The following is a 24,641-nucleotide window of genomic DNA, read 5'->3' on the forward strand; positions in this document are numbered from 1 at the left end:
TGGACAAAATTATATTCTTTTTTTGCAGTGCATAAGCCTGTGCTACTGCGGAATGTTTGAACAGCTTCAGGAGACATAACTGAGGTGAAGGGAGGATAAAAACCAAATCCAAGATTAAGGAGATGTATCTTTGAACTTCCCTTATCACATTTGTCGGTCACAAACATCTAGCTCCAAAAGAGAATAGTTAAAGTTCTTGGAGTTTCTGTTCGGCTTGCTGGACTGCAGAAGCTGATGGTGGCATGCAGAACCTACCTTAAATTGTTTTACTAATAAAGAAAAGGTCACACTGGGAGCAACACGTTACTGATTGTAGAAATTTCTACCCTCATGAAAACTGTAGGAGGGAAAAAGCTTCCCTGTCACAGGCAGGAGTAATGACTTACCCTGACCAAGACTGACAGTGCCGCAAGTTGAACGTGGGTCAGCAGTGTGCCCTTGCGGTGAAGAAGGCCAACTGCATGCCAGGTTCTATTAGCAGGAGCACAGCCAGCAGAGCCAGGATGGGAGACGTTCATACCTTCTCGTCAGCGCTCCTGAAACCTCATCTGGAGTAGTGCGCCCAGTTTGGGGATCCCTAATACAAGAAGGATGTTTGAGTAGGAGGTTGGGGAACACGATCTACAGGGAGAAGAGGTTTTGTTCGGTCTTAAGAAAAGGAAGCAGCAGAAGGGACTTTGAGGCAGCTGAAGACAGCAGTATACTTGGTTACAGAGAAGATGGAGCTAGGTGCTTCTCTGAGGTGCACAGTGGAAGGATGAAAAGCGTCAGGCAGCATACTGCAACAAGGAAAACTCCAGTTAGATGCTGGGAGGTGTTTTGTGAGAGTCGTCGAACGGAGGGACGGGCTTCCCAGAGAGGGAGTGGAATTCCCACCCGCAGGGTCATCTGAACTCACCTGGACCTGAGCAGCTGACCTAGCATCAGCCCTTCTCTGAAGTAGGGGATGGGACCAGGTAATCTCAAGATGTCCCTTTGTACTGGAATTACTCTGCAGCTGGCAGACTTGGAAAGGATAGATCCTCACTAAAAGTGATGGAGGGACTCAGACTTACCTTGAGAGTACAACACCCTTCTCCCCTCCCCCCTCCCCCCCGCAAATAGCTGGACAATCACTGCAAATGGCAAGAATATTCCTATTTTGCAGGGGAGGAACATTTTGGTGCTCTATTTACAAAGCAGCATATGTAAGACAGTATACGTGACGCATGTTGTGTGGCCTTGAACAGTTTATGATACTCATTCCTGCGTATCTGTTTCAAGAGAAGTCTGATATTCTCTGTGTCAGGTGCAGAAATGTTTGGTAAGGAAGCCCTTGATACTTCCCTCAGCTATCCAGCTGCTTTATGGTGGAAGTCTTATTTACAGATTAGGAAGCTCATAATGGAAATTTAAAGAGCTCAGAGTATACACAGAAGAGCACAGGCTTCGCATCAGTGTACCGGAGCCCAAGTATGTGGTTTGCCTGTTACATATTCCTACTTCTCATTGTGGGTCAATGTAGACAAACATAAAGGTTGCTAGTATCGTTACTGTGGTTTATGTTTGGAAATAAAGTAGCCCTTCCTCAAAGAGATGTGGTGACCTTGTAATACTGTTGTCTTGAACATCAAATTCTCCAGTCAGCAAACTAGCCTTTTAGAATTACTGATCCCCTTGGTGAATGACCAAGGTTATTTCTGATGATGGAAAATATAGTCCAATAATGAATATAATAGTGAGAGAGACTAGGGGCCACCCTGAGTTGTTTTGCACTCTCTCTCACAGAAGTCTTGTGAGACCTTTGCAGAAGTCTCATGGGGTTCTCGTGCTCTATTTTTTCTCTTTTTCTACATGATGTCAGTTGGAACAGGTAGTTTCTATAAGACATTAATACTTTACCCACTTCTTATTCTGCGGTTGGTTTAGCTGCTGCCTGTATCTCCTATATCTATATCTTCTTTCTTATGATGCATTTGGGACAGCTTGAAAACTTGCTCCATAGACCTCACCCTGCTGGGACAGTGGTTGGCTCTTCTACCTGGCCTTTGAAACAGCTGCCTTCTGAAAAAATGATTCATAAATTATTAATCAAAAATTATTCATTGAAAAAATCACAAACCAAAATGTGTTTTCTTCCATTCTTGCTTTATTCCAATCAGTACAATATGCTTCTAGCAAACTATCTAACTACATCATGGGTATACAGACTAGGTTTAAGGGTTAATTAAAAGAAGAAAAATGAATACATCATACTTTAGTCTGAATTTTGACTATGTAAAAGTTGGTAAACTGAAGTTTCTTTGCAAAACATCAATTCGCAACTACTTGCCAGTGACTGATTAGTGAATATTCATTTGATGGTACTTTGTGTTATCTTCTCTTCAGCTGATTCTAGTCAAGGAAGTATACTCAGATGCAGTTTTTCTATTGAAGAAAAACTTATGCATTTTTTTCCTGAATATTCAGATTTTCTAGCAGCTGTATAGTGTTTTCAAATATATACTAAGCAGTTGGGTGGCTTTTTTTGGTGGTGGCTTTTTTTGGTAGCGTCTGGGGACCTTCACTGAAAAAAGGATCATGTGTTGTACAAAGCATGATACCACATGAAGAACAAGTTCTCCTGCACTTGTGAAGCAGTTGTGTTTATAAAATGAGTGGTAGATTGGGAAGTGAAACAGGAGCAAAATAGCTTGTCTGAATTACTGAAACTAGGAATAGAAAGTCAGTCCAGTTGAATGTGGTGCTAAAATTTTGTCTTGGGTCTTCTGAATTTTCTGCCTGTTGGAGCATCCTTTCTCTCCATTGGGTGTCTCTTGGTTTGGCTGCTTAGTTGTATAAGCCTCTCTGTTCTTTTGGTATGTTTTTGTTTTGTTCTTGTGATGCTTTTTTATTATTATTATTTGTTTGGGGGTTTTTTGTTTATTGTTTTGTTGGGGAGGGAGGTATTATTATTCTTTTAGTCAGCACCTTGGTTACCACATTGTAATCAAGGACTTCAAAGTACTTGTGTGAAATTATACTGTCTGATGTCTTGCACATTATAAAGTCAAGCATCTAAGGCAATTTATGCTGACTGAAAGTTTGTTCTTAAATCTTGCTAGATAAATAATTTATTTCCAAAGAGAATGTTTCTATATTTCTTAGACTGTGTGTTTACAGGTTATTTAAGTTTGTCCTACTGTCCGTTTTCATGTGTGATCTAAGTTTTGGTTGTTTTGCAGCATAATAGAAATTGTGGCTAGAGCATGCCATTAAGTCAGTTTAGTTTTTGTGGTGGTTTTTTTTTTTTTAACTTTTTTCCTGAAATAGTTGGTGCTTAAATGAGATTTTAAAATATCTTGCGATCTACAATGTGATTCCAGAAGATTATGTGAAATGGGAGAAGGTCAGCATGTTAAAGGTCATATTTGAAAACCTGCTTCACAGGACATTAGGAGGGTTAAGCATAAGGTTAGGATCAGTACTGCAAGTTAAGTATGTGAAAGATCTATTAAACTTACTAGCTTTGCTTCCTTTTAAGCATTCACCTAAGGCATTAATGGGACATAGTGCATGGGGAGGGTATGCATGTGGTAAGAAATGTAGCGTAAACTTCCTAACTTTTTTCTGTTACATTACAATTACTATTTCTTTTTATGTTGGTGAGATTCTGAATGCATGCCTCAAAAGTGGCAGAGTTGACATATTTGCATCCTATTTTACAATTAATGACATTATCAGTATTACTTAATCTTGTTTTTCCTGCATGCTTATATTGCAGAGATTTCTGATAAATCTTTGTAAGTCTTGATCCAGATTTCCATGAAAGCAAGTATTTATTCTGTGTTGAGAAAATGCATTCATTGCATAGATTGGAAGAAAGATTAGAGGAGAATTGTTTGATTGTCAGCAGTAATACTGGGTGGTATGTTATGTAACTTAGTCTTTTTGTTGGAAAAAAAAAAAGTGTGCATTTTGAGTTATGCTAAGAAAAAGTGTCCTTTAAAACTCACCTCATTAATACCACCTTCATTAACAATTAACACCTACAGCTGCTTTAGCTAAAGATCTGATTTTGAGTATAGAGAAACATTTTTCATTCTTTCTCATTTACTTATGTTGCTGCTGGTTTGGTAGAAGGACTGAGGACTGCTGTTTACCGAGGTGTACTGTGGAGGAGGTATCTTAAGTGTCATGTGAGATACCTCATCACGTAGCAATAGTAGATTTTATTCTCTCCGTTGTCTCTTTCCAGCCAAATGGGGAAAAAACAATGAAAACACAGTGTTGTTTAAAGTAGCGTCACTCTGGGATGCATAAACATCAGCATCTATGGTATTTGGTAAAGCTATTTGGTAGCTTTTGCTTTCTTCTATTACCTTGTTGGATGTCAGGAGGCTTTCCTTGTTAGCACTGCTCAGGCTTTGCTGAGCAGGTCTTCTGCGATACCAGGTCTCAGCTTGGCCTGTATGAAGGAGTATGTTCTCAACCTTTGGATTTCTTACATGTGTTGCGTGAGTTTATATGATCAGTGCAGTATCTTGGTTGTAAGGATCATTGCATCTTTTGAGGTATGATTTCCTAGTATTTGCTAGTAACCTCAAATACAATTTTTTTTCCTTCCCATTTTGCATTAGCCTGTTTTGAGTGGGAGAATAATTTTGTTCACAACAGCTATCAATTAAAATTCTGGTCTTCCTGCTTGTGTTGCCTCCCAGAGTGTGTTTATCAGGTAGGATTGCTATCATTGTAACATGAGAGTGTAGAGAACCAGTCCCTTCCTGAGGGCGCTGGGTGGTTATTGCTCAAAACTGTGCCTGTCGTCTTCCTACTTGTAGAGTTTGTCCTGGTTCTGTGAGGAATCTGTCAGCTTTTCAAGTACGACATTGGTGGCTCTCTCCTGTTTTGGAGATGCTGATGTCATTTTTGTGGATGAGGTGCCATCTCACATACTTGACTGGTTTATTAATAAACGGGTATGCCTTGTCTCTGAACGTTATACTCTGTAAAATAACGTTTGCTGCAAACTTGTGTGTAGGATTTATGTACATCAGTTGTGTCAGATTCCTGAGCCATGCCCTGTACAGAGTTTGATCTAAAAATGGCTTAGGTGTGAATGAATCTCAAATTTATGCGAGGAGTGCCATCATGGAAATCTTACTAGAAATAATACTAATTTGATTTGCTTCATTTATAAAGTGCAATCGTACCTGCAGTTTCCTGGTAGTAACTTACGTCAGTATGCATAGTGTTCCACAAAGGTACGTAACCTGCGTTTTAGTGCTCATAAATTGATGAGCAAGGCTTAGTCAAACTGCCCTAAGAAATTATGCTAATTAAATACTTCTGCAGCTGAATTTCTTAGTTTTTTCTTTTTCTAGTTGTGTTGTGGAAGTTGCTACGCAAAAAGCCACAATATGCTTTTCTTTGGTGTTCAAGAGAAAATAATATTTTGTATTAAGGTAGATTGTTACACAAACAAAGTATGTTGCTGTCTATTATACTAATGGAGATGTATAGTAAGAAAGGCAAAAGGTTAGAAAAGATGTGAAGTAGATGGTTTTGGGGTTTGCTTTAAAGAAGGCATAAACAATAAGTGGGTAACTTAAGAGGAAAGAACAGTGAAGAAGAAAGAGTGAGAAAAGCACAGGGTAAAGAATCAAAATAAATCTCTGAGCCAAGATAATTTGTGATACTCTTCTAGTTTGATAGTTCTGCTAAAAAAAAAAAAAAAAAGAAAAAGAAAAAGAAAAAAACCAAAAAAATACACTTGGGAAAAACTGATTACCACGCTTGCAGTCATCTAGATCATTCCCCTTTAAGCTGCTTTTGGAGAAGAGCTTTCTAGCTAGTTAATACTCAACTTACGCTTCAAATGAGATCAGCAACTGAAACTGAATCTAATTAAAGAACATTGCAGCCAACAATACTCTGAAATTGAGAGATAATTTTTATATATTTGGCATAGGATAGTTGATCTTTTTCCAGACTCGCTGTCTTTTGTTCGTAATAAAAGGTGTTGGCATTCATCCAGCTTGAAATAGAGGGGTCCAAGTTTAATGACTACTGCAGTCAGCAAAATCCTTGTACTAGTGTTAACAGAAGCTCAGTGCTGCGTAAGCTCTGACTTTCTGCTTTTTTTTGTAGTTTTGACATTTAATTCCCTCTGTGGGATGTTGCTGCTTTGAGGTAGAATAAGGGATGCTGCAGCAGGGTGGTGATATCTAGTAGCATTTCATGTATGATGGACGTGAAGCTGTGTTTAATTCATATTGTCTATTTTGAGTATTTATGTACCTGAACAGCCCTGTGCAGGCACCTGTTTAGTGATTATGTGAGGAATAAAGACTGTGGATATTACATGTTTCTCAGTTTGTGTTAAAACTAATCTGGCTTCTTACTTTGGGTTTTGTATAGTAGTACTGCAGAATGGAGCTACTTCTTTGCCCTTCCCATACTGTGGTTCCTTGTGGTCTTTAGTCTGTTTGAGGGCTGGTTATGAATACATGTGTGTATGTGACTTACATTGCTTTTCTTCACCCCCCAGCCCCCCCCATAAATGTGTAGATATTTCTGCTTTGGATACTATTGTAGTTTGGAAGCAGGAAGAGTAAGATGATTCTCAAATTTACAGTTGTCTGTTTATTTTTCTAATAATCAATTCTCAAAAACTTTTGTCCAAACAGTTGGGTAGCTGTCTTCTGAAGCTTAAACTGCTTAGATCTAAGACTAAAATTAAAATTTCTTGTGCTTCTTTTTGTTTTCTGATGTTGTTTTTCCCAATAAATAATTTTTTTTCTTTGTGTGATTGATAGTTACAAAAAAACAGAATCCCATCCAAACTAGCACTTAAAACAGGTATTGCAAGCAGGAACTTGAAATTTAACAAAATTAATTGTGTAATGTTTAAGTGCTTTATTTAATTTTATTTTTCCTAGCGTACGTGTTCTTTGAGTTCAAGAAAGCCTATATTCAGAGAATATTATATTTTAAATATTCCATATTTTTACATGGAATATGAGAAATTGCCTCCAGTATAAGAACCAAAGAACAGAGTACTCTAACTTTTTTTACAACAGAGTCTTTTGATACACTGCCTATTTCTACCTCTGGCTTCTTAAGTGTCAGATGTGGCAGTTTATTAGAAGACTTTGTCTTTGGAGAAAAGATAATGCTTTATGTGGAATATCCACCACCTCTGTATTCAGTGAAATGCTCTTAACTAGAGTTTTGTTAAGTGTCATTTCTCTGCAAAACTAAATCCTGTAAAAACCCAGATACACTTTTTCTGGAGGACTGAGCTGTCTAGTAAATTCTTTCATGTTGACAATTTTTCTTGTAATTGGAAACGTAGTAAAAATATTGTAGAATCTCTTCACTGCAAGGCACCAGGAATTATTACATAAGAATTCACTATGTCAGTATAGATTTCACCCAAAATTATAATGGCCCCTTTTGCTTTGCTGTCATATTTCTTATTATAGCTAGAGCTCTCTTTCTGTTGTCCTAAGTAGTGCATAGAAATTTTCTTTAGCAAGTTGATGCAGGTTTGGTAATTGATGAATTGCAAAGTAATAGTTATAGTAGTTGGTATTAAGGTCCATTCTAGGGACACAAATTTAACAGAAATATTCATGTTAAAAAAAAAAAAAAAGGGGCGGGGTGTGAAGTAAGAATTCAGGAAGATCGCTGGTAGTATGGAAAATCTTATATAATAGAAATGCATTTAAATTCTAAATTTAGAGAGGCTATTTAGAAGAACTTAGGAAGAAGCCAAGCCAGAGAAGTCAAGAGAAATGAACTATAGCAGCTGGAAAATGAAAATGTCTTGAAACATTTGGGCATTGGCCTTCACCATTGGAAGTAGTCATCTTCTGTTTGCCTAAAAGAAGGAAACTATGCCTCTCTTTGTACTTTCTGATAACTATGGTATCTTGGGTTAGTAAGGAGAAGAAAAGAATGAAATGTTGAACAGAGTTGATTTTTCTGACGTTATGCATCTTGAGTGTTTTTATGAAAGAATTTAAGAAATATGTGGTTAAGCTGCTAACAAACGTACAGAGGTCCTTTGAACATAATAGCTAGGAAAACTAGTTTGCATAATGGAGTTTACTTAGCAGAAGTATCTTAAGGCATTGAAGTCCTCGTTTCATTGTGTGTGGGTTTGGCGTTTTGGGTTGGTTTGGGTTTTTTTGTTTTGTTTTGGTTTTGTTTTGTTGGTTTTTTTTAATATTAGCAGAGATCAAATAACTTGAAGACAGCACATATCTTAAATTTATTCTTATCAACTTAAAGCAAAACACTGAAGGGCAGACAGGAGTTGATTCAATTTCAGTAATAACAAAAAGTTGTGTTCCTTTGAATATCAAAACCCTCCCTTCTAAGTTAATATTTATACCTCAGTTCCTTTTTTTAATCGAGCTCTAGAAAACTAATTGCTGCTCTTGCTGTTCTGAGTTTTATCTCAGTTGCTAACTTCTTACATATGTGAATTCTCACTTCTTTGTAAAATAATGTATTTATTTTGATTGTAGTTTGCATTTATTGCAAATGCAGGGGTTTTCTGGGACCTTGTTATGTTTTCAGACTTTGATTAGGAAGCAGTGATTTGAGGATAGCGCTTTGGGTGTGGTTGTGTGGTATGGCATGCAGTTCTGTACTCCTTATGTCCAGAGCTGCCTCCAGAGGTTTTTGTCCTTTGTGGGATATAAGTTATGTGCTCAAATTCAAATCCCTTTCTCCCTGTCACATCAAGGTGTGTGTTGCAGTACTTCTCCTTCAGTGAATACTTGTGATTATTTCTCCAGATGTCTGCCAGCTTCTATTTTTCTTAAGCTGTATTAAGCAGAATTGTTCCAAATATTTGTGCTTTATCATAATTTTGGTACACATTCATCATTCATTACCTTTTGGTTTGCAGCTGCTTATATCACTGCAATAAAGAATACTTTCTGCTTTAGGTAAATTTACTACTGGTATACATTTTTGTAAGTCATGGAAGTGTATGCAGTTTATACTGGTTGTGAATTTAGTGTCTTCGTTTTTGGTTTACTTCCAAAATGTTTTGGCATTCTTTAAAGTCTTGGCTCTGTAGTTGAGACCACCTCATTGCTGTTTACATACTCTTACTTTCTTTGGACATTGCAGTTGATTTGCCAATATAAAGATTGACCAATAGTAGGAGTAGTATCATTCATCCAGAATAATAGGCTCTCTTATATAAAGAAATAACAATGTACAATGTTATTCCAGCCACAACAGTATTGAAAACACTGTTTTACAATGGAGGCAACCCAGCTGTAATTCTTACTACAGGTAGCTATCTGCTCATCTTTCCATCTGACTTCTGAAGGATTTTCAATACTGAAGTTTAAAGGTGCTTTATTGCTAGGGCTGGGCTCGTGTCCTTCTCTGCATATACAGTTCTGTCAGAAAGCTAATGTTATCCATTATAGATTTGGATTAATTTGTTGGTGTCAAGCTGTTAATTTACATTAAAAAATGTTAATATGTATCCGTTGAAAATAGGTTTTAAAAGAAATGGAGGAAAAGGAAAAGTACCTTTGAGTTTTCGAGACAGGACCATTTCTAATCCTAACACAGAAATACTTTGATCTGGGAGGTTTGAACGCAGATGCAACTACTGCCACAAACAACACTGGTTTCATAGAACTTGCATTTGCATTTAGATGCAGGGTGTCTGACGTCTGATAAATCCTCGTTGGTTCTGTTAAAACCCTTTCTTTGGTAGACAACAGACAACAATCCTTTTTGGATTAAGGCTTGATTGCAATTCTGGTGCGCATTTGGTTTTTAATTGCCACCTTTCTTTTTAATATTTTCAGTACAGGAAAAGAAGAAAGCTCATCAACTAGAATTATAACGGCCTAATAGCTTTGCTATCCAAATGGGATTATTATCTTTCTTGGCTCTGGCTGTCTTGAGTGGCATAACCCTTGTTCCTGGTTATTTGGTCCTTGAAATGAAAAATCTTTGGCAAATCTGTTGTGAATACCATGTTGCAAAGATGTATATTGACAAGTGCATATTTAGTAAAACTCGTGTCTACGACTGTCTTTTTGTGCGTGACTCTCTTAACCCAGGTTAGTTGCAGACTGTTGCTATTTTACTACAAGAAGATTAGGCTATAATATGGGTGAGCCAGATTGCTCCACTGTGTAGTACATAAAATCCATAGTGTCAGAATTCTGGAAAGTGAAGCAAAAGTCATTTAAAAAACAGGATGGATTTTAAATAAAGTTCAGTTTTAGGTAAAAGGTCAGGCTCTAGTTCCTTTTTTTATTTGTAGCAGTTCATCCGTATACAGTACTGTGCATTTTGTATGTGTAAGGTAATCTCATTTTTTAATCTACTATAACTGTTCTTTTGATTCTTGAAAATCCTTTTGGGTATTTTGCATTCCGATATCGATCCCCGTCTGTCTGACTGCTTCAGCTGGGTAATCATTTTTCTTGTTTATCCCTAATCCTTTTGATATTTCCTTCCTGCCACTGTATAAGAGTAAAGTATGCCTATTGTTTAGAATGTGTTTCAATGACAACTGTAAGACTGTACAGTAAAAGTGTGGCTGTATTTTAGCCTAGATTTCACAAAACCGGTTTACAATGAAACAAAAATGCAAAGCTGAACAACGCGTGTATGCTGGCCTTAGTTGCCTCACTTTGCTTAGTCATACAAAATGCTCATCTTTATGAACCATATTCTATTGTGAACTGCTCTGAAAAATGAAATATGAAGCTAGCTATTTCAAAATGCTTCTTATTCTGTATTCTTCTTAGGGACCTAACAGAAAACATAAATTTTATTCTCTGTGTATATACATATGTATATGTATATCTATACGTGTGCGTATTAAAAACTTGTTTTTAAAGGAGCAGCTGTAGAATAGTTTAAGTATCTCAGCGGAAGCGTTCGGACCCGAGTCTCCAATAGTTCTCTTCAGCCTTCTCCTTGCATGAAAACATTCTGTCCTCGTTTCTATGGTGACTGAGTAAAGGCATCTCTGGTCACACGAAGTTTTGACAAAATGATAAAAATCCCTCCCTGAAAACGTTTCTAGAAAAGCACAGATCTGTTTCGTTTCACCAGAAGAATGAGAAGACGACCCTCCCACCCCCACCAGGGCTTTTCTTCTCCATTTCTCCCACACTAGGTTATACCTTAAGATCCTTTCGCTGTGCTAACCAGTGCTTTAACTGTTCTGCTTTTCTCATTAACTAAACTTGGCATATACTTTCTCTGCGTGTCAAAGCAGACCATGCAAACATAATGAAGGAAAAGAATTTGATACAGAGGTGAAAGCAAAGTTTTTTAATTCTTCTTTAGGAACCATTTTTATTTCCATACTACTTTGGTACTAGCCAAGTTGGGGGGGGAGGGAGGGGTATGTTTGGTTGGGTTGTGTTAAAACTGCTCTACTTTAACAAAACAAACAAAAAACTCCTGACATCTAGACTTCCTATATTCAGTGACTGTCTTAATAAAAACACCTCTAACTAGTGGCCAGTTGAGTGAATATTGTGTAAACCTTTCAGGAATGTAAAGAAATTACTTTCTCTCAGAGAAAGCATTGGTTGTAACAAAGACTTTAGCACCTTGCCATTAACCTCCACTTCCCCGTAAGAATTTCGTAAGGTCATGGGAGATAGAATTTTAAAAATACATGGTAGCTTTTGATATGGAGGAACTTTGTGAAAGTTCTAGCTTTATGGCTGTTGCTTTGACAGACTCTTTCTAATGTTAATGGCAAAGAAAAAAAACCAAATCCACATCTTGATTTCTTCTTTTTATTCTATCCTTTGAAGATTGCCTTCTTCCCTCTCATGTACTTTATAACAAATATACTGTGATTGCAGTGAAAGGCCAGTTTGAATGTTGTTATGCCTTGACTTCTGAGATGCTATAACAATCCTGTGTGCTTCTGAGATGAGAATCAGTTGAAAATGAGAAATGTTTTTGAGACATCCTGACTTTTTAAATGAATAATCCCTGTTTTAATATTGAAGCACACAGCACATTGTAAATTACTCAGTTATTATTGTTCAGTTATACATTGTAACTTAGGTGGTTCAGTTGTTCTTGTAATTGTAGGGTGTCCTCTGGCACATGCTTAGTAACAGCAGGTTCTTTTTGCAGGCTAATTGCAAGTAACAGCAAGTAAGCCTGAACCTTCAGACCTACAGCAAGTAAAGTTTGTCTTGAAATGCAAATCTGTGCAAATCTGGTACCTGTAGTAATTTATACCTGGAAATAGCACTGTCACTGGTAAACTGAATAATTTTATATTAAGTGGTCTGTAAGGCTGCCTTTTAGAGTAGATAGGAAGTTTGTTTCCAAGGATAGGAGTCTTATTTTGAATTCATCAAAATGTCAGTTTTCATGTTTGGATTGTGTTCAATTTATTAAAAATGTTATCTTTCCAGATACATTTCTAAATTTCTTGAGAAGATTGACTGGCTCAGAATAGATAGTTTGTAAAAGCTTGATTAATCCAGCCTCTTCCTTTATCTCTATCAAGATTCTTTATTGGCTTCGGCTGGTGAGATGTCAGAGATACCAGAACACTTCCAGCTTTGGTGGTGTTTGATGAAAGGCTATAAAGAGAACATCTCCCACAGAGAAACCTCATCAGCAAACCAACTGATAGTTACTTTTTTTTGTGTAGTCATTTGAAATGCTGCTTTTTGGAATGTAGAGGCAACGTTTGCAGCCAACTAAGTTTTTCTTAGTGGGTTGTAGGTTATCTGTTCAGACTTAATTTATGAGAAGTTTGATGGATGCGTCCTTGACAATTAATTATTCTCCTTGTTAAGTGTTTCTTCTTTTAAAAGGAGAGACTGAAATGTGATTAAGTTGTATATGCTTTTTCCATTAACTGTCTTATTCTGTGAAAATCAAACAGGAAACGTGTATACAACTCCTCACTTCATTAAATTAATTGGTGAGTTGTTTAAGCAACTTCTTGACTTGCTAAAATGGTCAACTTATTAAATGAGACCTATCAGCTGTTTCAAGGGTAGAGGTAGAACAATGTTTTATAAAAATATATTTTAATTAGTCTGATAAGTGTCCTGAGTACAAACTCTTAATTACAAAACCAGACATCTGCTTTAACAAATAGCTTTACTGTCTTTCTACATACAGTTAGGGTTGTATGAAACTGTTCTTGTGAGGGAATCCATATTATGGATTAGGAGAATGTGACACATGCTATCTTCTTGCCATGTAATCTGTGTGTTAAGATGATTCTTTATTCAGGAATAAGTACCTTATATATTTGCTGTGCTAATTTATTTCATAGTAAGTCACATATATAGTTCTCCCTTTCCTCGAAAATTTAATTTTTTAGGTTTAATACACTGCTTTAAAAAATGAAGTTCTCCTGTTTCCGGGCACACAGAGTAATTGTTTATATTCTATTTATGATCATAATTAAGATAATAAAATAGAGTTTAAGTCCTGATACCTTGTTTGATTTTGAAGATGTTGGTTAGGAAGATCCTGATTTGTGTAATAGACAGTAGCTTAAATCAACATCTGGGAGACAGGTCAGTGCTTCATAGTGTATGTGTGTATTTGGCAGAGAAGAAGTAGGTTATCGTGAATCTACCTTGGTCTGTTGAGAAGCTGCTTTGAAATAGTCCTCGTTTGGTGTATGAAAGGGGTAAAGTAGCAAAAATATCTCTGGTGAGTGATTTCACAGTTGTTTTCTGTGGAATGCAGCTTGCTATTGCCCTATCTTTCTGTCTTTTCAGTTAGTCAGTTGTTGTATTTTTAATTATTCTGCTCTGCCATGTTTTCTTATGTGTTCCTTTTGTAAGGGCTAGAAGTGTTTGTTAATAAAGGAAAAAAGAGCTATTAAACGATTCTTCTTGTTTGATGAAATCTTAAATAGCTGTATATAATAGAATATAATCAGCAATCCTGCTAAAGCAGTAACATTTATGGCTGTATTAATGTTTGTAATTTATTTTGACAACAAATTCAATTTTGATGCCTTCTTTGATCAAGTAATAAAAAGGTAAACAAGTTGAGTACAATGAATTTTAGAAATATGTCTTGTATACAAATCTTTATCCCTGTAAATAGAGAAGATGGATATGCTTGCCATTTGCTGAGATAACAGAAGAAAAACCTTGAAACTTTTCTTAATGGTTACTTAAAAGTAATGTCTTTTATTCAGGCTTCGTATCAAAAAGAGGAGCCCTCATCAGCTTTACTGAACTGCAGTGAAACGGAACTCCCACCTTCTTATATTGCAGTGAGTGCTGGGCTCAGGACGCAGTTATGCTAGTGTGGTACTAGCTGATTAAAGTTTTAACTAAAATATAGTAATGCTACACTGGGAGCTGCTGGATTTTCATGTTTTAGAGAAAGATTATTTTCAGAAGTATGAAGTAGGGACTCTACAAGTAGGGACTCTTTAAATACTGTCAATCACATGCTGTTTCAGCCACTTGCTCCTTTCCACAAAAGGAAAACCACATCTAAATTGAGAACCAAATCATGATGTAGTCTGCAGAAAGTTTCTTTACCTACCCCTGATTCTGCTCTGGGCTGAAGTTAGGGAAGCTGAAGGACAATTGTCTGTTGGCTGATCCAACTTGGGTTAATATATTTAACTTTCCTGTTGCTCTGTTGCATTTGTATACTGGGAACGGGACATTTTACCATGCACATAGTTTGAGATTGTAATTTGGAAACACAATATTTACACAAGTAGTAGTAGGGAGGGGTTTTTCTTTGTCTATTTTTCAGGATTATGAAGTACAAAAGTAATAGTGGCACTGGATTAAAAAGAAAAACTGAAGTTTGATTTCTAAACATCTGCTGGTGGTATTAAAACAGAAATGTGTCTTTGCAAGGTGATGGTTGCTTGTGTTTAAACCATTTCCTCTGAAACGGATGCCAGTTTTATTTAATAGTAGAGTCTTATTGTATTCTGTTACAGTTAACTACATTGAGCACAATACTCTAATGTGGAAAAGACTATCAAAGATAACTGCGAAACACTGAGTGAACATTTAGTACAAAAATACTTGTCACGGTTCTCTATTTAAAATTTATCTCTTTCTTCTACTGCTTGCAACTCTTCTTACATGCTGATAGTGACATATCCTTGTTTTCTTTGTATTTTTGTTAGGTGATGTTATCAACTCCAGCAGAAGGCTTTGCATTGGTCTTCAAAATAAATATATCGAGAGTCCTGAATAGTCTGAATCCCAACAGTTTGACATGCATTTCTGACAAACCTTGCATTTCTGAAAGTTGGTTTAAATTGGTCAAATACAAACAGTCTTTAAGGAAATGCTTATCTTGATATAGATACATGTATGTATGTAAATGCAGTCAAGTAAAAATAGTAGGTAAACTTTTTCAAATATGTATAATACGGTCTTTTCACAAGAGAGACTGCACAAGGATGGGATTATCTGTTAGTCATGGAAATCAGAAGATCGCTGGATGCGTAATGCTAGGGCAGATCAAGTAATGAACAGTGTGAATTTAAGGGTCTATCATAGCGTGAACTTTAAGGGCTGCTACTGCACTACTGCTCTATCACTTCTCTGTGCACAATTGAACAATATGCAGTGGAAAATGGATTTTTAAAGCTGAAATGTCAAGCCTTTTATTATATCCATAAATTAAAGAAAGTCAATAAAATACTGAAACTAGCATGTTATCTATTATTTACACAACTTTCTGCAGTGAACCTCTGTAACCAGTAATGTTCAGTCTGAACAATGTGTTTAATAAAGCAGATAAGAACCTAAACATAAGGGTAGGCTTAAAAAAAAATGGTCTTACAAATGTTATTTAAAATTCTAGTCAAAGTACGTATCTAGCCTAGGCTATGTTAAAGATAGATGGAAACAGTGGGGTTTTTAACTGTAAGAAAAGAGTTACAATGCTATCTAGTGTCACATTTAAGTTAGTAATCTGTTGCTTGTAAGAAAAAATATAAAATACTTGTACATGAAGGAAATACGCATAATTAGTTTCTGATTCTGTTTTGCTATATTTGCCAACTAAAATTGAGGCAAATGTTTATATTCATGATTTCCTTTTACAATTACTAATGCTAAGACCTAGATTAATATTTTTCTAAGCACTTATATGCTAGTCATTATATCCCTCTAAGTTTAAATGAGACTAAAGGACAGTTAGCAAATCAACCATGTAGACAAGCAATACTACTTTGATTCTTCAATATGACCTAAAATTCCAAAGAATATACTGAAATTAAGTGTAAAAATGATCCTCTGAAAAAAAAAAAACCATACTGCTTTTATTGACATTCAGCATATGTTTGGAAGCAGAATTACACATTTGCTGTGTTGCTTTTAGTTTAAAAAACCCAAACACAATATCCAGTAACTTTAGTAACTCCAAAAACAGTGAGTTACTAAAATCTTGGAGAAGATACTCTTGACTCTTTATCAGAGATGCTCATATTTGATATGTCTTATTCAATCATTGAAATTATCACTAGAGATTAATTTTTTAAATGGCAGTAGCTTAAACATCAGATTAATAAAGTTAGAGTTGTTTTTACTTGTTTTTACTGTTCTGCATCTAACTTTAATGACAACAAGCATAGTAGTTGATTAATTTTGTAGGGGTAATAGTGACATTTGTAGTAGAACCATCTAGTTTACAAACTTGCAAATAACCAAGGAGTGGTACAGTTAGTTTATAAATTCAGGTCTTGGTTTTCTGTTGTTGTGGGGGTTTTTCTGGTCAGGCCTGGGAAGGCTCCCTGCGTTGCCTCCAAACACTTAAGTCACCATGTCCTGTTGACCTAAAGATACTGCTCTTCTGAGTGTCTTGAATCCACTTGTGTTTTAAACAGTGCTCAGATATATTGAGCAAAGTGAGACTGTCTTGGATACGAGCAAGTTTCTCCCTGTTTGCATTATGGAGTAAATTGGTCATGCGGGTGGTCTGATTTTTCCTAGTGTGGCTCAGTCATTGGAGGGCATGACACTGTTTTTGCCAGACTTAAGATTTGTTTTTGTGAGAATGGGGAATCTTGACTTCTTCTTTCCCAAGTTTTGGAAGAGCGTTACCTAGTTGTCCAAGAACCTTCTTCTATGTCTTCATTCTCTCTTTGTCTTATCTCAGTGTTTGTCCTGCTTGTTACCATTCCCACCAAATTGTTGACCTTGCTCCTCAGTGTTCCTTTTCTTATTGCTATATGCCTGCAGCCAGTGCCTCAAACCTCTAGTGCCTGTAGCCAGTGCTAGTCAAACCTCTTCTCTTTTACTGTTCAAGCCACTGAAGTACATAGGAACAACACTTTTAATGCGAGCATTGGGAATGCGTACAGGAAGAATCCTCTTCTGCTAATGTATGGACTCTCCAAATATGTTAGCTGTTGAACTTTTAACCACCTTTTTGAATATGTGAAATCTCAGTTCAGGTCATTCAAGTTTAATAAATCAATCAATTAAAATCAGTTGCTCATAATGGAAAGTCTTAGGAAACTGAAGGTGTAGGTGTGAACATCAGGGCTGTGCATGATATGACAAGTTGTTTCTTAATGTCATGGCCAAATGTGTAGCTTCACAGCTGTTTTTTGAGGCTGTGTGGGTTCAGCAGTCACACATACTGCACAAATCAGAATTTTTGTAAAATATTTTATAATGCACCTGCTGTCTTACAAATACCAAGATTTTTTAAAGCATATTCCATAATTTTTGCTAATCAGTTCAGCAGCAGCAGTTTCCTTTTCTTTTTATTGTTTTAGGGGGAGGGAGAAGAAAGGGAGCTTTATCGGAGCTCATCTGTACAGCTTCAGTACAGTGTTTTACTGACACTTATGGCATGCTGATTTTTTTTTTTTTTTCCCTTTCAGAAGAGAAACCTGATTGCTCCAAGGCCCGCTGTGAAGTCCAGTTTTCTCCTCGATGTCCAGAAGATTCCATCTTGATTGAAGGCTATGCTCCTCCCGGTGAATGCTGTCCACTCCCAAGCCGTTGTGTGTGCAATCCTGCAGGCTGCTTGAGGAAGGTTTGCCAGCCTGGCTATTTGAATATATTGGTTTCTAAGGCATCAGGAAAGCCAGGGGAATGCTGTGATCTCTATGAATGTAAACCAGGTAAAAATGGACATGATTTTTTTTCCATTTTTCATTTTTCATTTTTTTTCTAACTGACAAGCACAATAACCTATATCATTGCATCTAATAAAGCCTATATAGCCTCTAAATTAATCTGATTTTTCTTCAAAATTAAAATTATTATATGTGAGCAATACCCATTTTAAAAAAAAAGAAAGAAATATTATGATAAGTTTTACTTTCTTTTTTTCTTCAGACGTTAATTTAAACTGAGCAACAAGGGAAAAGTAGCTTAGTGAGAATATTGCATTTCTGTGGATGCTATTAGTGAAAGTGACATACATTATATACTGATTAGATTATACAAAGGTTTTTCACAGTAGGAATATATTGTGCATGGACAGGGAATTAAGGTTTCTGTCTTAAGATATCTCTAGATTACAAAGTGGTGACCCTTAAAAACTGGAAAGCAAAAGGATTTTGGAGGAGCATAGTGAAAGACTTTACAACATTTTCAGTACTTACCCATTTTCCATTTCATGAGAACATGAATCACCCTTTCTTGTGATTTATTATTCTTGGTGAAGTGGGAGATGTAATTCACTCTTCTTTTTGATCCAGGCTTTGGTAGAGATGAATAATAAAAATAGAGGGATGAAAGCAGGCATATAAAATTGTATAATCCAAAATCTTAAATGCAAACAGGTTTGAGTATGCTTAAGCTGTGCCTCTCCTATACTTGTTTAACATTTTCTGAAATCCTCCACAAAAGAAGATTGTACAGTCTTTGTATCTTCTAGTGCTTCTCTTTGTGTTTTTCCTAATATCCAATGCAAATCCACCTGTGTGGAAATTTAAGCAAACTTTTTTGTTCTCTGTCCTAAGTAGTTGGTGGACAGTCTTTATAATAATTTTTGCTCTGGAACATTTTGTCAAGCTTAGTCTTCTTTCATCTAGAATTAGCTGTAATGTCTTATGACGTAGTTTCCTTGGATGCCTTCCTTGTTATGTTGCCCGTCTATAAGTTTTCTTAAGTTATAAGTTATCCACATGTCTTTAAAATGTGGTGTGTAAAAGCAGACTACTATTTTGGGTGAGTCTTCATCAGCACTAAATACTGTAGAATAATTACTTTGTCTTTCATGCAAAATTCTAAATAAGAGCTGATTCTTTTGCAAGAGTTTGTGAAATGCTGTGATCCCAAGATCTTTCTGTAGCATGACTGCTACTGAACCACTATATTTGTACATTTTAATTACTATAATATATACTTCAAGGATGCCTTTACTGAATTTTATCTTGCTGACTTCGGATTATTTCTTTATTTCTCAAAATATGTTAGCTCTGATCATGTCCTCCCAACTATTATTTGCATTCCCATCTTGTAGTTTGCAAATGAGTCCAAACTTACCTTTGTAGGTTACTTCTTGAAGATTGTTTCCAGCTTGTTAGTATTACAGAATCTTTGAATTAAATACATGATTATTTATTGCATTACTGGATATATGTAACTGTGTGTATGTTGTTTTCTGAAGTAGTTTGTATTTTTTATTGTAGGGAGTTGAGGTGAAGGTATGTGGGACTGGAAAAATGAAGATGCATGTTAGGAGGGTAGAAGAACAGAGGCTTTGAAGATATTGGGGAAGGAGACTACTGGAATTTAAGGGAAGTGTAGGACTTTGCAATGGGGGTTAGAAATTGAGAGGCTAAGGGAAAGCAGAGAGTTCTCCCCTACCTTGGGAGATGATGAAGGTGCATTTCTTAGGCAGTGGCTAAGAGGCTGAGAGTGTAGGTGGGTACTCTAGTGCATCCCCACAGTGATAGGTGATGAAAGATGTAATGGCTAAACTACAAACTACGGAGTAAGTGCGGCCCCTACTTGTTGCAGTCCCTTGGCTTTAGGGAAAAAAAGGGAGTGGTATTAATATGGAATTATTAGTCACTACATAGCCTGATTTTTGTCAAGTTAGACTTCAGTGGCTCTCCAAGTTGACTTTTATAACTTTGGTTTATTTGTTTATTTCGTTCACCATTTGACATAGTGGGAAGATCACAAAGGAAAAACAAGCCAAAACAAGACTGGAAGACAGGGAAAGGAGTAGGTGAATGTTGACAAATCTTAGTAGACTACAAATTACTTACCACAGAAGGCCTTTTTTTTTTTTTTTATGGCAAATATTTGCAAATCTGAACTTTTTCAGTTTTCAGAGGAACCTTGTTTTCAAAGAGTGTAAACTGTACTTGTATAGACAACATAATTGATACTTGATGTATGAAAAAAATTATAGACAAGAAAATACTGAAATCATTTTTTAATGTTTCCTTTCTTGTAGAAATTTTAGGGATTTTATTTTTAAATTTGCAAGTCAGCATGAATCTTGCTGGTTTTTTCCATCTAAACTGTTCCATCATGTTCACCACTGTCTGTGGTTTTAAATAAATTTCTTTGTTGAAGAACAGGCAATGGAATATCTTGTTTTATTAGGATTGTATATTCATATGCTTATAGAGTCATTTAGGTTGGAAGACTACGTGACCCTGGAGGTAATCCAGTCCATCCTGCCTCTCCTGCACTGTTTTACGCCATTTATTCTCTATGTGTATATACATGTACTGCTGTATATGTAGTAGCATATGACTGTTTTTATGTATGTATTAACACTATGTGAATTATCTATGTGGATTTGCTGAAATAGTGGTCATAAAGTGAAGTCAGAAAATGCTCCTTACATGGCAGGAATATTTATTCAGCCCATGGTAAGCCTGGTGATAAACCTTGTGTCTTCAGAGTTTGACGTGGTATCCTGAATAATTGTAGGAAAGAGAGTTGGAGAGGAACTGAACTAGCAGTGCTCTTTTTCATGTTTCCTCTGTTTTTAATGCCACATTGCTGAAGACAAGGGATAGTATAAGGCCTGGTAGGTAAGTGTTCATGCAGAGTTTCTTAGGGAGCTGATGTCACTAGCTTTACTGAATAGTGTCAGCATGTCTATGGAGTTTACATGTCAAACAGAAAACTGTTTTCCATACTTTGCCGCAGGCCTGAAAACTTTCATTCTGTGAGTGCTGCTGCCAGAATGCTCTTCCTGCACCTCCGTGTCTGCTTAACCAGCCTCCATCGGGGTTTTGCACCAGCAAGGGCTTTCTGGTAGAAACAAATTGCAGGAAGCTGGGAGGACTGCTTCCTACGATAGCAGTGCTGCCTTATGCCAATAAGTGTTTGCGCAATTAAAGCATAAATTGTGTTTATTTCTGTTACTTAAATAAGATGTCACTGCTCTCCAGTTTACAGTGGCATTTGAGTTTGGAGCCTTCTGCTGAGAACTGCATATGTTCAAATACTGTGATTGGCAACTGAGTTACTGAAAGGAAAATGGGAAGTGTTTTCTTAACACTAAATGCTAGAATAAAAATAAAATCTTTCATTTCAAGATCCACTTCCTGTTCTACCTCTCTTATTTTAGGAATACAATAACTAAAGGCATTGGCATTCAGTTAAAATGGACAGTGAAGAAACTTAGTAGCTTAGTCATGCCTGTCTGTTAACCTCCAGATTAATTTGTCTTAAATGTTCTTACCTGTTGCTCCACCAAGCATCTCGCTACGGTTGTGGTACCTACTGAGAACAAGTATGTCGTCCCTTTTGTTTCGCTGTGGTTGCTAAGCTCAGAGGTGAGATAACAGTGGTCTGGTGCCATAAGCAACCTACTTCGTTCCTACGAGCTGCGTATAACTGGCCATTCATGAGCAGTGAATTTACTGAATGAGCACTGAATTTAGTTTTAAATTGGGAGTTACAGTTCTTAAAAAGTATTCTCAAAAATAAGGGTTTTTTTCTTAAAAGTAGTTTGAACGGTCTCAAATGGAGCTGCATAATGTGTTAACAGTAAAAATAAAAATAACCTGAAACAAGATTTGTGGGAGTATATGTGCCTCTTTTGCTAAGAAGCTAAAACAGTGTGAGCAATGATGTTTTTAAAATGGTTTGTTTATTTAAAGATGGAGTTAAAATCTAATCTAAAAGGTATTTTGCTGAAGTTGTGGTAGGAACTCTAGCTGCCACTTCTGAATAAAGAAAGGTAAATAGTTTATTTTGGCAGTTACCCAACAGATGTTTGTTGTACCTTTATTGATAACTTGTTGTTGTTGTATATGGTGAGGTCAGGAGTGCCATCTCTTAGTTTCTGACATCCTTGGGAAAGCATTGGGAAATGTCTGTCACACCTAGACAGAACCTCTGTTGAAAAGACCACTCATTTGTCATTCTTCTAGCAGTCTTTCTGGCAGAGCTTTCATTCACTCACCTCCAGCACCCTGAAATGGCCTGAAAATTACTCTTACGGAATTGAGTGGTTTTTTTTCTGGTACCAAATCTTGGTTTAAACACAATTGTAAAGAGAATGTTATTGTTTGGCTTATTTGTACTGGATCCCCAGAAAGCTGTGACTTCTGGAAAAATATGAAGTCTTTCCTGTGCTGAGCCACTTTGATGCATCAGAGATGCAAATACTGCCTTGATCCTGGACCTTTAGATGCACAGGTGGCTATTTAGGTCTTGCCCCTGAACTGTACATTCTAATCTTTGGAAAGCCAGCATAATACATAAAGGTGAAACTTAATATATATTAACTTTTATATGAAGTTATTTTATGTAACTTACATAAAACTTAATATTTGCTCCACAAATATTCTACTGTAAAGCTGTTTTCACCTAGGTATTAAGAGTTTCATGATCAAACACCTTAAGTTTTGTAGTCTACAAAGGAGGTTGCACATTACTGCAGCTATGTCAGGGTCTGCAACCATGGTAGGGTTTCTGCTACATTCTTGTAGAAAAATTAGTAACTCTCAGTTGCTACTGTATACAAATTCAGTGCATGAGAGTTCCTGAAGACTTGTAAGCAAAGGTTGGTCGGGTGCATCTTCACTGATAGGAAATTGCAACATGTTTATGAGTACTTGAAGATATATATTTGTCAAACTATGTATTTAAAGCTTCTAGGATAGACAAAAATAATTTTCTTCAGACAGGATTTAAAATTTTTTAGCTTATAATAAAACATATAGTAGCAGCTTATAATAAACCTGTTCATGAAAAGTATGCTTTGTAATTATTGGAATCAAAGTATGATGTGAAAACAAAACTAGTAGTTCAGTGGCAAATATTTGCAGTCTTATTTTTTAGGTTGGTAGTACAGCTAATCTGGAGGACATCTTTTTAAGTAATGAAGAATCTGATTATAGACTGTTCCTGTAACCTTACAATATTTTTAGCTTATCTGGAAGTTTGGCTCAATACTTTTTCCAATTTGAGAAACCCATTTAAATCTGAAAAAAAATAGGAACTTTTTCATTCTTCTTCAAATATCTTTCATCTCTATCTCTCTTCATCTCTCTCTTGTGAGGAAAGGCTGAGAGATTTGGGGCTGTTCAGCCTAGAGAAGGGAAGCCTCAGGGGAGATCTCATCAATGCATATAAATACCTGAATACCTGAAGGGAGGGGGTAAAGACGGAGCCAGGCTCTCTTCGGTGGTGCACAATGGTAGGACCAGAAGCAGTGGGCACAAACTTAAACAACGGAGGTTCCCTCTGAACATCAGGAAACACTTTTTCACCATGAGGGTGAGCGAGCACTGGCACAGGTTGCCCAAAGAGGTGGTGGAGTCTCCACCCTTGGAGATATTCAAAAGCTATCTAGGCACAGTCCTGGGCAACCAGATCTATGTGGCCTGGCTTGGAAAGGGGCTTGGACCAGATGACCTCCAGAGGTCCTGTCCAAGCTCAGCTGTTCTATAATTTATCTAATAATATAATAATAAAGATCTCCCAGTTTGGAGAGAAGGCTGAGGTGGGGTATGAGTGTGGATTATAAAATTCTGTGGGTGGTGGATAAGCTCGGTGCATACCCTTTGTTCACCAAATCCTACTAATCCTTAAAAGAGTTGGAGGGTGCTCTGGTACTAGTAAGAGATCAGTATAAAATAAATAAAAATGGGTAAGTCGAATTAAACAGGGGAACCACTGAGTGACTACAGCCACTTAATTACATGAGAGTTTTCTATTTGAATGCTCTTGATTTGGGATTTGTTTGTAGTTTTTCTTAGGTTTGTACCTTTTTAATAACGACTGTTTCGGCTGCTTTTCAGTGTTAGTGAGCCAACTACTAGCACACTATAACCACTGGAAAGAGTTTGAACTCTTTAGGAAGAAAGAGCACCTTAGCTGAGACTTGGTGGTATGATTTAGGGAGTTTCCTTGTGTTTTCTTTCATTGTCATTACTGGTATGTGGAAAGATGGACACAGAAATAGCTGTGCAGTAGCAGCTTGCTGGTAGAACTCGTTGCCTGTTTTTTCCCAGACTGCTTACCTGGGGAGGAGATGGAATGGGCCTTGAATCGAGGGAGGTAGAAAGGTTACTAGTTTAAATTCAGGAAACTTGGACACTGGTAGTCACTTGGCACAAGAGAATTGTGCAAATTGTATGGGTCACGTTGGGCCATACTGACAAGCTCGTGGTTCTCAATGCCTGTTGTGACAGTGGAGGAACTAGATGTATATTTCTTACAGAAAAGCTGTTTCAAATGTGCTATTTGTTA

At 36.6% G+C, this 24,641-nt stretch overlaps 1 protein-coding gene across 3 annotated transcripts in view; it reads left to right on the forward strand.

Moving 5' to 3' along the window:
- CRIM1 (cysteine rich transmembrane BMP regulator 1) overlaps positions 1 to 24,641 on the forward strand; it is a 201,604-nt gene that overhangs the window by 73,880 nt on the left and 103,083 nt on the right. For 2 of the 3 annotated variants that reach the window (XM_075496088.1, XM_075496089.1), the window contains one exon: positions 17,840 to 18,082. The exons of the other annotated variant lie outside the window; for it this stretch is intronic. In XM_075496088.1, the coding sequence (XP_075352203.1) occupies positions 17,840 to 18,082 (243 nt within the window). The remainder of the gene's footprint in view (positions 1 to 17,839; positions 18,083 to 24,641) is intronic. 3 annotated transcript variants of the gene reach the window in all.

The sequence above is a fragment of the Mycteria americana genome, chromosome 3 (assembly GCF_035582795.1).
Source record: "Mycteria americana isolate JAX WOST 10 ecotype Jacksonville Zoo and Gardens chromosome 3, USCA_MyAme_1.0, whole genome shotgun sequence".
NCBI lineage: Eukaryota > Metazoa > Chordata > Aves > Ciconiiformes > Ciconiidae > Mycteria > Mycteria americana.